At 45.8% G+C, this 17,530-nt stretch overlaps 1 protein-coding gene across 1 annotated transcript in view; it reads right to left on the bottom strand.

Moving 5' to 3' along the window:
- The window catches only part of LOC124788750 (tRNA dimethylallyltransferase-like), a 604,197-nt gene that overhangs the window by 302,715 nt on the left and 283,952 nt on the right, over nt 1-17,530 (bottom strand). The window contains exon 3 of the mRNA XM_047256031.1: nt 3,209-3,324. Coding sequence (XP_047111987.1) covers nt 3,209-3,324 — 116 coding nt within the window. The remainder of the gene's footprint in view (nt 1-3,208; nt 3,325-17,530) is intronic.

Below are 17,530 nucleotides of genomic sequence, written 5' to 3'. Positions count from 1 at the left end.
GGGGTGGCAGCAATTTTTAAATCTACTTCAAAGCATGAAAATTGAGGGGAGCATGTCATAAGTTTCCCTGATACGGCGTATAAATGCGCATAAACAATTTACTAAGTTGGTACTGAGTTTCAATGGCCTTGCTCTATTGGAGGATGTAACACACACAGCGTCAGGATTAAATGACAAGATGGAGCTAAATTTCTCGCGTTCCATGGGAATGGTATGGCAGCATTCTTCTTGACATCCATGTTGAATAGATACTTGCTACAGGTCAAGTGGGCACTCGGGGCAAGCCCCACTGGGGCAGCGCGTCAGGATTTAACTTGCGGAAACAGCAACTTCAAAATACGCCGAGCAGGCCCTGGGAACCATCCCAGGATGCCACCCAACTCTTGAGCAAAGCGTTTCTGTCGTACTTTACAGTGAGCACTGTTAGTCCCGGAATCCCATTCTTTGCTTGAGAACCTTTCAGCCACCATTCAACAGTCTGCCCTGCTCACTTTAGAATTGTGAAGTCATGTTACAGTTAATGTTTTTATATAAAACTGAAATAAACTCCATCCGGACAAGTCTCGAAATACCCAACGACAACGACCGACCGTCGTGTCATCCTGGACTATTGGCGTCACTGGATGTTCGTGAGTGGAGCCGCTACTTCTCAGTCAAGTAGCTCCTCAGTTTGCCTCACTAGGGCTGAGTGCAATCCGCTTGCCAACAGCGGCACGGCAGACCGGACGGCCACCCATCCAAGTGCTAGCCACGACCGACAGCGCTTAACTTCGGTGATCTGACGGGAATCGGTGTTACCACTGCGGCAAGACCGTTGGCATATTTTTACATACAACAACTCTTAATTTTTCAGCCAGCTTCCGTGGAAAAAAGTCACATGCAATGTGTCTTGAAAATGACAAGGAAATCCAGTAAATTACAGCTAAGTTTAACACATTGTACTCGTATTTTTAAGTTGCTTGGCTGAGAGCCTGTCCACGTGCATGAGCCTGGAACCTGGCGCCAACAGAAAACACTCCAACCAGGCAAAGGAAACCACTCACAGAAGACTAGTCTCCTGCTGCTAAAAACAAATCCGTCTTGCTTTGCGTGTCAACAAGTATATCCAGCGATGTACAAGGTCTTGGAATAAGCTAAGGCAGAAAGGAAAAAACCCTCCACTAGGAACAAAACAATAGGAAAACTGACCGTCCCGTAGAAACAACGGGAAGAAACGCCATTCTGCCCACTAAGGCGTAATCACAGTCTGTAGACCTCTGAACGCAATTCTAGTGCTCAATGAAATACTGATAGTGGCGAGTACAAGCTCCGAGTTTACACGTAAACCAGAGACCCATCCTAGCTTCGCGCGGGTAGCACTAAGTGTCTACTGCCGGACGACTTGGTATCTCCACATGTAAAAGGTAAAGTCCTGACTGATTCATTAACTTATCATCGCTCAGCCCAAACAGCTAAGGACAGAAATTTGTAATTTGGAAAGGGAGTCGGTATTGTATTGTAGGCATCATTTAAAAAGGGACTTTTTAGCACTGCACAACATCTCGTTGACGTCATTATGCTCATATTGAACAAATTGTGTAAGTGGCGGTTAGTAATAAAATCAACATTATGCCACTCTCCATGGTTTGTCCTTTTCTGCCCACGTCCCGTTCCTAATCCGTTACATGCGTAAACATTTCTATACCTCTTCCATTCACAGCGCTGTATTTGCACCTGGTGGCCAAATTTGAAACTAATTTTTTTCCAGCGCCGATCGGTTCCGCATTAACGCACTAGCATATCTACCGAGATTCACTGCCGAACGATAATTACAGACCACACTGGACCTCTGTGTGTAGCTGCACTTTAATTGTAACCACCTAGTATGTACAGAGACTGGTCAAGACTGGCTGCTCTGTGGAGTTGCGGCGGCTCTTATCTTCTTTTCCCGAGTCGCTCCAAACACCAATTAAATATGGAATAAATAACGATACACATTAGACCCTCATCGTTACTATAAACAGTAAATTATATACACAAACCTTGATCGTGAATAAGTTACTCTTATAGTAAAAATCATATCTGAATTCCTACAGTAGTTCCAGAGATTAGTCATAACTTACTGAGGGAACAATGTGGAGGGGTACTTGAATTTATAATATATACAGGTTATAATGCTGTCAAAGTCGCGACAGCTTGTTGTTGTTATTTTTCTTAAATCAACTGCAAGACATATGAAGGCCCCACACACATTCAAAATGTTGTATACATCTGAAATGCAATTTCTTAATAGTCGTACCCAAACAATTTACTAAGTACAGGTACAAACCAATTACTATTATTACATTAAAACCTTTTTGTTGTTATTGCTACTAAAATCTGTCGCATCTGCACGTCACAAATTGGGGCAATGGACAGTTATATTTGTGGAGGGAAGAGAGAGAGACGGTAACATACTGTGAACCCCCTCTCAAAACTGAATACTGTGGATGCGCTCGTGGTTACCATGCAGTTATAGCGTGTGCGCACCAATGTGATTATTCTTCAGTCTACTGTAGGTGCTGTCGATATTACCATTTGATGCCGAATCGCGTACTTAACAATTTCTGATGGATATTGTGCTAGCATTTTCTGTTGCCCAGACAACAACAATGTTCAGGGGACACGTGAGAATCACCAAGACATGTCCATTGCATGTCACTGCATATTCAGGGAAATATCTCCTGGTTTACTACCTAGAAACAAAAGAAAGGAGGCTGTTCCCTTTACTAGTGAAATAGCGGTGCTGGTAAGGGTGTAGATGAGCTCCCTAAAACAACACACACACACACACACACACACACACACACACACACACACACACACGAGCGCGCGCACGCACCGTTAAACAGGCAAAACGAAGACGGGATACGTGTTGAAGGATCATACGATAAGTACCATGATTTTACTGATGACATAGCTACATTCGCCTCTAGTGCAGACAGACTTAATAATGCATGAAAGGCACTAGTAGGGCAAGTCCGAAAGTAGGCCTGAAAGTAAATTACAACAAATCATCCAACATCTGGAGAACGATTGCCTCCATAACTGATGAAAGCCAGCACCGACGTCATAAAACACTGGTCCTCGATTCACACATTCAGCAAGAGTAAGCGTAGCGCGGCAGTGATTCGTGGACACTGCACAATAGCAGCAGAGGAACGGAGTGAGAGGAGGGCAGGGTACTCACCGCTTCTCCAGTAGGCGCTGCTGGTTGTAGCGGCGGTGCACGTCTTCCAGTTCGGCCACCAGGCCACGTTGCATCATCTCGTCCACGCGGGCGTCCAGGCGAGCGTCCAGCATCTCCTGTGGGCACACGTCGGAGGACCAAATAACCGACAGGGATCACCTCATCTGCTGTCACAGTTCTATCTAACTGACCCAAAACCCGACAGTAATCCAACAATGAGGAACCTGTCTCCACTGGTTCCTCATTGTTGGATTACTGTCTCAGAGCTGTGCCACACATATTGTAACACAAGTCTACGACAGTGGAATGAATCTTTCACTATGCAGTGGAGTGTTGGCGTTCTGAAGCTTCCTAGGACATTGAAACTGTGCGACGGGCTGGGTCTCGAACAGAGGCTTTTCCTTTCGCAGGCGTCAATCCTCCTCTTCTACTGCTATCTCGTTCCTACATTCCAAACTTTGTGCTGGGAAGTTTCAAAACAATTTACACTTCATTGCGTTTGCTCGATGCATTGATCCCTACAGTCACGAGAGACACTGTATATCCCTGGTACATTTTAGTGGGTCTTTCGCAGGGAGAAGGAACTCTTTCGTCTTAGCGGTGATCGAAGGAAAGTTTTGATGTTGCATTTTCACAGAATCCTCGCAATTTTGGCGGAGACTAGTCCTCTGTAAGGAAGGAAAGCGAGCTCTTGTCTCTTTCCCCTTCTTTTCTGTTTCCTGAAGCTTTTCTTTTCTTGAACGACCTTCTACTCTATGTTTCTCTACGTCCACTTTTACAGAGAATTTATTTCAGATATTGCAGCTCGGCTAGGACGTCACAGGCGACGAGCGCCCGATGTGGTGGTCAGCACTGTCTGCACGTCCTCTGTATTACGGTAGCTTGTTGCAAGCAGGTAAAAATTGTTCATATGTGTGTGAAATCCCAAGGGACGAAACTGCTAAGGTCATCGGTCCCTAGACTTATACACTACTTAAACTAACTTGCACTAACTTATACTAAGAATAACACACACAGCCATGCTCGAGGGAGGACTCGAACCTCCGGCGGGAGAAGCCTCACACCGGGCGGCAAACAGGTAAAGGTCTGTGTCCGTTTCTTCCTATTTATTGCATAGCCCAGTGTACCATCTGTCTTCTTTCTATTAACATATCCAAGAAAGGGAGACATCCATTATCCTCTATTTCCATACTGAACGCAATGTTTCATGGCTACTGTTAAGCTGATCCAGAGACTCATCCAGACATGCTCCCCCACCACGAAAGTGTCGTCGGCGTAGCTGAAAAAGTGCTTGGGAACTCTAAAATACCAGTTCCTCAGATTGTTCGTGGTAGAGATTTACAAGTCCAGGGGCCAGTGGGGATCCCGTGGAAACTCCATCTATTTGGTCAAAAAAACTCCCCGTTGACACTGAAGCAGGAGGTAGTCAGTACATGCTCGATAAGTTTAATTGTTTGCGGCTCGAAGGAGGGTCTGGAGTCTTGATACTCTCGTGAAGAGCGACGTAACACGAGCTTTTTCCTTTGGCAGGCCCCGAACAGCCTCCTCCGCACCACTAATTACAGGGGTTGAAGAAATGTATGGAAACACCGCGAGAAATACATACTTGAACATAAATGGTAGCCAAACCTGCAGGTGGAGCTGCTGTACCTGACCACCGACGGCTCCTGTGCAATGGCCACAATACGTTGCAAGTGTCAGCCGTGATCACGACAGTGGTCTGTGTAGCTGTTAGTGCTTTACGTCAGAGCAAAGTGAATTCGAACGTAGTTGTTGGTAGTTCCTGCAATAGACCATAAATTGCAAAAAGTGTCCACCCTCATTGTAGATACTTGGCGGATTTCTTTTTTGAGGAGTTGTAGGTATTATTCGTGATGCACCGAGAATCACTTCATCACCATAAAACTGGGTCGAATAAATATGCAGTACCAATTGTGTCGTTGACTAATTAGTTCTTGGTTTGACATTCACATAGACAAACTAAAACTGAATATTATTTATTTTTGATTATTTAAAAAAAATTGTTTTCCATTTTAAAATTTAGTTACGCATTAATGTTGGCAATGGTGGAATGGTGGTGCGATTGTACATGTTTGTGTGTGGGGAGGAGGGAGGAGGGTGTGGTAATTAGCTAATATCTGATTGCATTCACAGATAACGGTCTCAGAAATTTTGGGAACCACTGCAGTAGTGACTGGCGTTCCCACCGGGCGGCTGCCCGGCGGCAGAGTATCAGTATTGTGTTTGTTCTCGGTTTCGGTTTACTCCCTCCCACCCTCTTGGCCGTTACATTTTTAGATCAGTTTGATTACTGGTCACTCCAGTTTTTTTTTTTTTTAGTTCCGTCAAAATGCAGTGATTGGAGCTCTTTCACTGAGTGGCCCGACCGCTGTGTTACGTGTTACCAAACACAATAAGTCGCCTTATTCGGGCAGCCCGCTCTGTTGGTTTTTACACATATGTTGCATTATACACTGGAGCGCCGAAGAAACTGGTATAGGCATGCATATTCGAATACAGAGACATATTAATAGACAGAGTACAGCACTGAGGTCGTCAACGCCGATATAAGACAAAAAGTATCTCGCGCAGTTTTTAGATCGGTTGCTGTTGCTACAATGACAGGTTATCAAGATTTAGGTGGGTTTGAAACTGGTATCGTAGTCGCAGCACAAGCGATGGGACACAGCATCTCCGAGGTAGCGATGAATGGTTCAAATGGCTCTGAGCACTATGCGACTTAACTTCGGAGGTCATCAGTCGCCTAGAACTTAGAACTACTTAAACCTAACTAACCTAAGGACATCACACACATCCATGCCCGAGGCAGGATTTGAATCTGCGACCGAAGCGGTCGCTCGGTTCCAGACTGTAGCGCCTAGAACCGCACGGCCACTCCGGCCGGCGGTAGCGATGAAGTGAGGATTTTCCCGCACGACTATTTCACGAGTATACCGTAAATATCAGGAATCCGGTAAAACATCAAATCTCCGACATCGCCGCGGCCGGAGGAAGATCCTGCAAGAACGGGACCAACAACGACTGAGGAGATTCGTTCAACGTGACAGAGATCCAGCCCTTCCGTAAATTGCTGCAGATTTCAATGCCACGCCTTCAACAAGTGTCAGCGTGCGAAGCATTCAACGAAACATCATCGATATGGGCTTTCAGAGCCGAAGGCTCATTCGTGTACCATTACTGACTGCACGACACAAGGCTTTACGCCTCGCCTGGGCCCGTCAACACTGACATTGGATTGTTGATGACTGGAAACATGTTGCCTGGTCTGACGAGTCTCGTTCCAAATTGTATCGGGTGTATGGACGTGTACGGGTATGGAGACAACCTCATGAATCCATGGACGCTGCATGTCAACAGAGGACTGTTCAAGCTGGTGGAGGTTGTGTAATGCTGTTGGGCGTGTGCAGTTGAATGATATTGGACCCCTAATACGTCTAGATACTACCCTGACAGGTGACACGTACGTAAGCTTGCTATCTGATCACCTGCATCCATTCAGGTGCATTGTGCATTGCGACGGACTTGGGCAATTCCTGCAGGACAATGCGACACCCCACACATCCAGAGTGGCTCCAGGAACACTCTTCTAAGTTGAAACACTTCCGCTGGCCACCAAACTCCCCAAATATGAACATTACTGAGCATACCTGGGATGCCTTGCAACGTGCTGTTCAGAAGAGATCTCCACCCCCTCGTACTCTTACGGATTTATGGACAGCCATGCACGATTCATGGTGTCAATTACCTCCATCACTGCTTCAGACGTTAGTCGAGTCCATGCCACGTCGCGTTGCAACACTTCCGCGTGCTCGCAGAGGCCCTATACGATATTAGACAGATGTACCAACATCTTTGCACTTCAGTGTATTTATCCACTCCACGTCCCCTTTATGTCCCAGTATTGTCATCTGACTATGGAATTTTAAAATCCCGAAACCATTCGGTTTTGAATAAATAATTAATACAAAGGAAGCGGATCTCTTTAAAAAATAATAATAAAAAAGCGTGCCTCTCAGTTGCGGATGTCCTACCTACCAAATTTGGTGTTCTAAAAAGAAATTTTGCTGCACTCCACGGCCCAGTCCTATTTTGTAGAAACCGTTACTACACTTAAGACGGATGTCACACACAGCAGGAAAGGCAATTAAGTAAGAAAGATTCGTGTGTTGTGTACTGTTGCACAGAGAGTGGGCGGATTAACGTCAACAGTAACGTGTTACTGAGCGTCTTAGACGACAAGGACGGGAAGCAATGATGGAAAAATCAATGAAGGCAAGCGACGCCCCCGCATGACGTCAGAAGCGAGGCCTGGGGGCGGCAGGGATGCGGCCCGGAGGGCGTGGGCGTTGCAGCGCCTTGCGCAACAGCCGGCGACGCCGACGCCGCCACAGCAGGCCGGCCGGCCGGCCGGCCGGCCGCCGCGTCCCTGGCCACTTCCTCCGCGGAGCACCTCCTGCCTGCCAGGGGCAATGCACTGCACTGCGACCGAGCGCTGCCGGCGGAGGGGCGCCCGCGCCTAACGGAAGACGCCACGACCATCCTCGCCGCGCAGCCAACTACCCTAGCTGATTGTTCACAACTACTTTGGGACTGACACTCTGGCAGGAAGAGGTGCAGGCGCACACCACAGCTGCCACGCCTTGTGCCGGAACATACGTGTAGTCTTACGTTTCATTCAATTGCTCAAAGTCGCAAGCTGGGATTCACACATTGACAGGAACACGAGGAAGTGCACACCAGAGTTGCAGGGCATACGAGACATCTTACATTTCATTCGACCCCCTCACACGAGCAATCTATTCCATACAAAAAATTGGGACTGGCATTAATGCCTTTCGGAAGAGCTGCACGATGTTTACATTTTACTTTCAAATGGTTCAAATGGCTCTGAGCACTATGGGACTTAACTTCTGAGGTCATCAGTCCCGTAGAACTTAGAACTACTTAAACCTAACTAAGCTAAGGAGATCACACACATCCATGCCCGAGACAGGATTCGGACCTGCGACCGTAGCGGGTCGCGCGGCTCCATACTGTAGCGCCTAGAACCGCTCGGTCACCTCGGTCGGCCATTTTAGTTTCATATGCGGGAATGAATTTTTAAGACTATACAAGGAAATGTTACGAAAATGCTTCTCCTGACGACATTACCGAAATTTCGACATGACGGAAAGTCCTTCTGTGAACATAATATTATGTGGGCAAAATCTTCCGAATTCAAAATCTTAAACATGAGTGCGGAACAGCAGCTGTGTAAATCTGAAGAGTTCGAGAAAATCAGCCAACCAGCTGCAAAAACGAAGGTTTATTAGCCGTTGATCTAGGTTTAGGTATTTTTAAAAATAAGTTCTTCAAAAGGAGTGAGCCTTGTTACATCTCATGATGATACGATAGATTAGCTGAAACCGAGCCTCTCTTGTCATATATAAAATTGACAAAACAAGGATTATTCTAATCCATGGCTTTATATAGCAGCCAGATTGCATTTAGTGCATTTCAGAATGGATGCTCCCTAGTAAATGCTCACAAGTAGAGGTTCTTGTCAACATAAAATTGTAACATGAGTCACAGGATAAAATATTTGCTACATTTGACAATCTATGTTGACAGGAGTATCTACCTGTGGGCATTTGCTGGTCAGGATTCATTCTGAAGTACGCTAAATGTAATCTGGCTGCTATCTAAATCCATGGCTTTGGATAATTTTTGTTTTGTGAATTTTATATATGACAAGAGCACCTCGGCTTCAGCTAATCTAATGTACCATCATGTGATGTAACAAGGACCACTCCTATTGAAGAAGATATTTTTAGTAATTTCGAAACCCAGGTCAAGGGCTAATAAACCTTTGTTTTGCAACTGGTTGGCTGACTTTTTTCAACCTCTTACGAATTCATCATATTTTCATCTGCTCCAAACCGGAACTCAGTCGAAGATCTCAAGTACAATTTGAGTTAAATGTGACGCATGATGCTGCGTTCGCGCATGGAAACCCCGGCGGTCGCCCGTTTGGTTTCACACCGAGAAACAAAGCGCTAGATTTATGCTGGGTGACTATAACTAATATCCGTGGTGGTTATAATTAAACTGAAGGCGTCCCGAATGCCGCAGCGCAGCCTGTTTACATCACAGGACGCTAAAATATCGTAGGTATGTTCATTAATCGGCGCGCTCGCAACCGCCAACAGGTAAAAATATGGCGCTGTACGTAATCAATCAGAATGCACTGTGGGCCCAGGAAAAGGGGAGTAACGATCAAACAGATAATGGTGATTCTGACACGTTTATTAGTATATGGTCACAAGGTACAACATGTGTTCAAAGTGGGCTCCCGACTGTACAGCGTGCTGCGTCCGTAACAAAGCATGGTCGACAGTTGCTCGCTGTGTAATCGGAGAGATATGTCGTCTTATGCTATCCTTCACATCAGGAAGAGTCCGGATACATCCCTGATAGACACAATCCTTCAGAAATCTCCACAATCAGAAGTCGTCTGAATATGAATCGGGAGATCTGGAAGACCACACATCTAGAAATTGCCTAGAGATAATGCGATCGTTATCGAAGGTTTTTCGGAGCAAATCCTTCTCCTGGCAAGCTCATAGTTGTCTCGCCCCATCTTGCATTAAATTATTGGTATGGACATAGCCGCGTTTTTCAAAGTTGGAATCACGTATTGCACAAGGACGTCCTTGTAACAACCAGATGTCAGGGTACACCTAACATCTCCCGAAAGAAAAATGGACCAAGAATGAACGAGCTTGCGAAACCACACCACACAGTCATATAAGCTTACTGCAATGGATGTTCCTTCAGGACATATGATTGAGTGGAACACCATATGCGACACTTCTGTGCATTCACGGCACCGCGCACAGCAAATGTGCCTCGTCCGTCCAGCGGATATTCTCCGGCCACATGTCATCCATTTCCATGCGTGAAAAAACGAAGGGCAAAACCAAGGCGTTGTAGCCTATCTTCCGCCTTCATTTGTGAATTTTGTAGGGATTCCAGCGTAAAATTCGCCGCAAAATCTTTTGAACTGTTGATTTGGGTGAAGACAGTTCCCGTGACACAGCTCGAGCCTCGATGCAGAATTTGTGGCATGTGCTGTACAGTCGGATATAGCTGTCATTGGAACGGGCCGACTCCCCCTCACTTCTGCACCACCTAATTCAACTATTTTTCAAATTTCTTGATCATAGTTTTTGCAGCGCTGATTTTGTTGCTGTTCTGATAAAACAACTTTATCAGCAGTTCACAGTCTCTTTTCAAGAGCCATAGTGTTTCATATGGAAAAATTCAACCTTCTTAATCCTTTACATTAAAAGTCAAACCCCTCCCCCCTCAAAAAAAAAAAAAAAATAGTTAACATTTCGCATTCTGTTTCCTGCGTCATGTTTTCACTTGGTGGCAGCAAATGGAACTACTATTTTCTGCAAGCGCACTGATTAATGAACATACCTACGATGTTTCAGCGTCCTGTGAAGTATACAGCCCGCACTGCAGCACTCGGAACACCGTCTGTTCAGTTAACACCAATTACGTTTCCTGATTAGACTTTTAACATTTGTAAAATAATAAAAAACACATGACTCTTAATCGAGGTGAGGAAACTTATCGTTTGGAAGAAAGGAGAACAGTAATAACAAAATATATTGCCACACTACTACAACAGTTATAATGGAAACATTCAGAGGAATTTCTTTTGTGCAACTAAATCTGTGGTCCGGAGATGGACTTCATTCGGACTCAGTTGCTGACGACAGGCTTCTTATTAATACTGACACCATACAAAAATTTAATTTTGAGATTTCTAATCAAAATGTGTGTCCAGGGGAGTATCGTCGCAGTTGCGCGACTGGATTCACGATTTCCTGAGAGAAAGATCATAATTGGTAGTAACCGACATAAAGTCATCGAAAAAAACAGAAGTGATATCTGGCGTTTCTCAAGGAATTATTATACGCCTCCTGCTCCTCTTAATCTGCCTGTATATAAAGTATTGTCGTTTACCGTCTAGTGAAGTCATAATAAGGTCAAAACCAAGAGCAAAATTATTTAGACTTATATCTGTACGTTGTGAAAAATGGCAACTGACTCTAAATGATAAGAGATGACATATCCAGATGAGTAACTTACTAAAAGGAATCCGCTAAATTTTGGTTACACGATAAAAACCAGAAATCTAAATGCTGTCAGTTGAACTAAATACCTGTGAATTGCAATTACTGAAATTGGAACGATCACGTAGCAAATCTCTTAGGTACAGTGAACCAAAGACTGAATTTTACCGGCAGTACACTTACAAGAAGCAACAAACCCAGTAAAGAGACTGCCTAAACTACGCTTATGATATCGGTCCAAAAACAAAGTCAAGAGCACAAGCCATTCTTTCCATTTTGTGTTTCTCAGTAAGCAGCCCGGGAATCCACCATTAGCGTATTTTTCGAAATTACAACTTTTCGAAGGCAGTTTTGTGCAAAGTTATGCTACCCACATTCGGAAATTTCAGTGCCATAGTAGAAATTGTGAATCGCCGGTCTTTTCGTCCGTGGCTTTGACCGAATCTTCTGAAATGACTCAAGGACGGCATGATCGCTGTTGATCACGAAAATTTCTCGTCCGTCCTTGAAAGCTCTCATACGCTTGCGCATATTGCCGTCACTCATCTCAATAGCGCCATATACCTCACTTACCTGTCGATGAATTTCCGCTGCTGTAATGCTCCTTGCTGTCACAAACCGAATCACTGACCGTAGTTCGCAGTCTGCAGGCTGATCATCATTTTAAATAATTTGAACTGACACTGTAAACAGCACACTGAGACAATACCAATGCAAATGGCGTTGTTTGACGAGCAATGCTTGCCTTGAGTCGAAGCAAATGTTCTCGCGACGTTCGATTAGCAACGGCGATTCAGACCTTACTTTCCGAATAACCCTCGCATAGAGCCCGTTTCACTCGAGCGACTTCCCGATCAAAATCGACTGAGCGATGTGCGGCGCCCTTCATGCCTCCGCATAAATTAGCAGCCAACCACGACGCTAGTGTGTTTATGACGTCACTCATCTAGAGACCGTGCCAAGTCTGGAGCTCTAAATTTGCGAGTATGCTGCACACCGCGCAAGCGCAGAAACAGGGGACTATCGCGGCACCTGTAGCATCGGGAGTTAACCTATCCTGACCGAGAAAACTCCTACTATAGAAATGGATTTTTGTGCGTTCGTTGTCTTCTTAATCTTCATTGTTCTGAGTGCTTTGTCTTTGAGACACATTGAAACTTTGCACATTTTTGTTGCCTTACAGGAGGGACGAAAAATCTAAAAACCAAAAGGTATTTTAATTTCACGGAAAAAAAGGCTACACTATTCATAAATAAAGAACGGAAACGGATAACCGGAAAAAAAAGATAAAGAGGCGCTACTTAATGCGTTCTAGATGGTTTTTCATGTGTTATCAAGTATACGAGCAAGTTCATGTTTTTTTCTGAACTGTTTGGATGACACTTTTCATAGTATTTCAGTTGTCAGTAGTGTAAAGAATTTACCACACGACCCCTCACATGAACTTCTATGATGAATTCTCCTTTGGTCATTAATAAACCCTATTATCGTTGCTTGTTGCTACATTTTGCTATCACATTTCGTGTTTTTCGTAAAAAGCTTAACCTAACTTTCCCCGTCCAGGTGCTAAGCTGCACAGCAGACAGCTCTCGCAATACGCGCAGTTTTGGCGCTGAAGTGTAAACGAGAATGACCACTCGCGACAGACGACACTAAGTACAGGAATAAAACGTGAAGACCGCATCAGTAGATTTACTTGTCTTCGGTACTCAGCCGAGACAAGAAAGTCGACCATGTAAAAGGGGCTTAAGATGTTTAGTTGTGGCACTATTTTCGGAATTAAGCATTGCAACACTTCCGTGGGTACGTCTTTTGCAAACTGTTAACGCTGTCTGCTAGGTCACAGTGAGCCCACGGTCTACCGTGGATGACAAGTGGACATCAGACCTGTTATTCACGGCTTTTGGCGAGTCTTAGGTACACTGCTGAGTGAACTGTCCTGAGTACCTGGAAAGCGGCTTTTCACGCCATAGCCCCTAGTCTCCGAGAAAATCTCTGTTGAAGTATCTCTCGGATACCCATAATGTTCGTTCTGTTTCGACTAAGCGAGCGTAGCGCAGCGGCTAACGTTCAAGTCTACAACGCTAGAGGCAGCAGTTCAAATCGCCATAGTGCGAGGTCGTGCTGAAAAAAAAAAATGGCTCTGAACTTTTTATGTGAAAACTCTCAAAGATTTTTAAGGAAAACAAACGTTACTAACATTCTTCATCCTAACTGTTCATGTCTACATTATTGCAACGCTCTGCCGCTAGAGGGCTCCGAATAGTAGCGTGTAAAGCCGCCGTCGCACGGGACGAGGCAGCTAACGTTGACATGCACGCAGGCAGGATATCCAACGTCACGAGACACAACGCTGTCGGTACACGGGACGAGCTGGCTAGCAAACAATACAGTTTGTTCACAGAAATAGACGTCCGCTGAATGGTCAGCGTGACGGACTGCCGTCGTAAGGGGCCCGGGTTCGATTCCCGGCTGGGTCGGGGATTTTCTCCGCTCACGGACTGGGTGTTGTGTTGTCTTCTTCATCATTTCATCCCTATCCGGCGCGCACGTTGCCCAATGTGGCGTCGAATGTAATACGACCTGCACCAAGGCGGCCGGATCTGCCCCGTAAGGAGCCTCTCGACAAATGACGACAAACGCTCATTTCCATTCCCACAGAAGCAGCCGTGCGTAAAATTCCTAAGTTAGCTCCATTAAAACTTACATTTCTTCCTTGTCCATACGCTAGTAGTGTTGTTCTGTCTGTGGTATACGTAAATAAAAACTTCCGTGAACATGTAAAAAAAAGACAAAAACGAAAAATACATGTCCAAACAACAAGGACTTCTGCTTATAAAAGTTCTCCAAATCGAACAAACGCACACCTCGCAGACAGTGTACTTATACACTCCTGGAAATTGAAATAAGAACACCATGAATTCATTGTCCCAGGATGGGGAAACTTTATTGACACATTCCTGGGGTCAGATACATCACATGATCACACTGACAGAACCACAAGCACATAGACACAGGCAACAGAGCATGCACAATGTCGGCACTAGTACAGTGTATATCCACCTTTCGCAGCAATGCAGGCTGCTATTCTCCCATGGAGACGATCGTAGTGATGCTGGATGTAGTCCTGTGGAACGGCTTTCCATGCCATTTCCACCTGGCGCCTCAGTTGGACCAGCGTTCGTGCTGGACGTGCAGACCGCGTGAGACGACGCTTCATCCAGTCCCAAACATGCTCAATAGGGGACAGATCCGGAGATCTTGCTGGCCACGGTAGTTGACTTACACCTTCTAGAGCAAGTTGGGTGGCACGGGATACATGCGGACGTGCATTGTCCTGTTGGAACAGCAAGTTCCCTTGCCGGTCTAGGAATGGTAGAACGATGGGTTCGATGACGGTTTGGATGTACCGTGCACTATTCAGTGTCCCCTCGACGATCACCAGTGGTGTACGGCCAGTGTAGGAGATCGCTCCCCACACCATGATGCCGGGTGTTGGCCCTGTGTGCCTCGGTCGTATGCAGTCCTGATTGTGGCGCTCACCTGCACGGCGCCAAACACGCATACGACCATCATTGGCACCAAGGCAGAAGCGACTCTCATCGCTGAAGACGACACGTCTCCATTCGTCCCTCCATTCACTCCTGTCGCGACACCACTGGAGGCGGGCTGCACGATGTTGGGGCGTGAGCGGAAGACGGCCTAACGGTGTGCGGGACCGTAGCCCAGCTTCATGGAGACGGTTGCGAATGGTCCTCGCCGATACCCCAGGAGCAACAGTGTCCCTAATTTGCTGGGAAGTGGCGGTGCGGTCCCCTACGGCACTGCGTAGGATCCTACGGTCTTGGCGTGCATCCATGCGTCGCTGCGGTCCGGTCCCAGGTCGACGGGCACGTGCACCTTCCGCCGATCACTGGCGACAACATCGATGTACTGTGGAGACCTCACGCCCCACGTGTTGAGCAATTCGGCGGTACGTCCACCCGGCCTCCCGCATGCCCACTATACGCCCTCGCTCAAAGTCCGTCAACTGCACATACGGTTCACGTCCACGCTGTTGCGGCATGCTACCAGTGTTAAAGACTGCGATGGAGCTCCGTATGCCACGGCAAAACTGGCTGACACTGACGGCGGCGGTGCACAAATGCTGCGCAGCTAGCGCCATTCGACGGCCAACACCGCGGTTCCTGGTGTGTCCGTTGTGCCGTGCGTGTGATCATTGTTTGTACAGCCCTCTCGCAGTGTCCGGAGCAAGTATGGTGGTTCTGACACACCGGTGTCAATGTGTTCTTTTTTCCATTTCCAGGAGTGTATTTACGTAGCATCAAGTACTATAGAAATTTCTTCTAATAATTTCGTAAGCTAGTCCCACAACTTTCTGGGAAACGCGAAGGTAATAAAAAAATTAGATACAGCAGGATTCGAAACCTATATTGACCTGTTTCGTAACGTGGTATCTCTACTCACTAAGCTAGGCTGTAGCATCGTTATGACAGACTTTGTATTTTGTCTTAGCATATTCTAAAGCCAACCTTGTAGGTGGGGCAATCACAAAAAAAAAATGGTTCAAATGGCTCTGAGCACTATGGGACTCAACATCTGAAGCCATAATTCCCCTAGAACTTAGAACTACTTAAACCTAACTAACCTAAGGACATCACACACATCCATGCCCGAGGGAGGATTCGAACCTGCGACCGTAGTGGTCCCGCGGTTCCGGACTGAAGCGCCTAGAACCGCTTGACCACCGCGGCCGGCAGGGCAACCACAGCTATGGGTAATAATAATCGCTTCAGCTGTATTTTGGTCCTTTATGGCTGTACCACTACCGGTTTCGTGGCGTTAAAGTCACATCTTCAGGTGACATATGATTAAAACAAAGAGCGGAAGATGTGGTTTTAACGCCTCGAAACCGGTAGTGGTACAGTAATAAAGGAGCCAAATATAGCTGAAGCGATTATTAATACCGAAGATGAATATTCTAAAGGCTTTAATCGGCGAAATGTTGTTAATTTACATTTTATTATAACGATTCCTAACAAGAAAGACTGTTTTACATGAATCCTCAATTGCCGTTGCCTTAAAACGGCTTACTCTGATAACAAGCGAATTACAACGCGTTAATAAATAATACGAAAACATTTTTACCACCAGTACGACGTTTCCCGTCGTTTTATTACAACCAATCAACCAATAACGATTCGTTCTCGAGCCATTCGATGTGATGGCACTTAGAAACAGCATATATTCATGGGGTGTAAGACGTAACATAAAACCCACCGAATATGGGCTTCCACTGAACACGACAAGTGACGTCTTCATTTCTGCGACCCACGTGCTTTTTGCTTGTGATGTTGGGAGCGATCTTGCTTCCAATTCGTTCTATTTTAAGTGACACGTCGCTGTAATATCACAGACCTTTTTTTGTGTTCCCCGTGACGAAACGGTTCATCAACGTGAAAAAACAGAAAGTGACGTCACAAAACCCGTAGAGCGCGACGTCAACTTTACCTAACTCGTCCCTTGTGCAGACTGCTTAAAAAAATGGCTCTGAGCACTATGGGACTTAACTTCTGTGGTCATCAGTCCCCTAGAACTTAGAACTACTTAAACCTAACCAACCTAAGGACATCACATACATCCATGCCCGAGGCAGGATTCGAACCTGCGACCGTACAGACTGCTTAACATGGTGCTGTGCAACATAACTACGCCGGTACCTAAGAAACAGCGAGTTCTAATCCAGTTTCGAAATCTAAGAGTTCGTACACACTTATAGTCTCGCCATCCTATCCTTCAGCATGGCAATGCCAGACCGCACGTGAGCGCGGCTTCACTGTCATCGATAATCCTCCATACAGCCCCGACTTCGCCCAATCCGATTTTCATCTGTCTCCAAAACTTAAAGAACACCCTCGAGGACTTTACTTTGATAGTGATGAAGCGTTGCAAGCTTAGGTGAGACTGTGGTTCCATCAACAAAGTCAGACATTCTACAGTGACGGTATCAACAAACTGGTCTCTCGTTGGGAGAAATGTATTCGTCGCCAGGGTGTCTATGTTGAGGTATAAATTTGTTGACATGAAGAATAAAGATGTAGAACGTTAATAACGATCGTTTTATTTAAAAAGCTTTAAGAGTTTTCACATAAAAAAATCGGAGGCATTACTTGTC

The sequence above is a fragment of the Schistocerca piceifrons genome, chromosome 3 (assembly GCF_021461385.2).
Source record: "Schistocerca piceifrons isolate TAMUIC-IGC-003096 chromosome 3, iqSchPice1.1, whole genome shotgun sequence".
NCBI classification, from domain to species: Eukaryota; Metazoa; Arthropoda; class Insecta; order Orthoptera; family Acrididae; genus Schistocerca; species Schistocerca piceifrons.
This window is presented reverse-complemented; position numbering and strand designations above follow the sequence as displayed.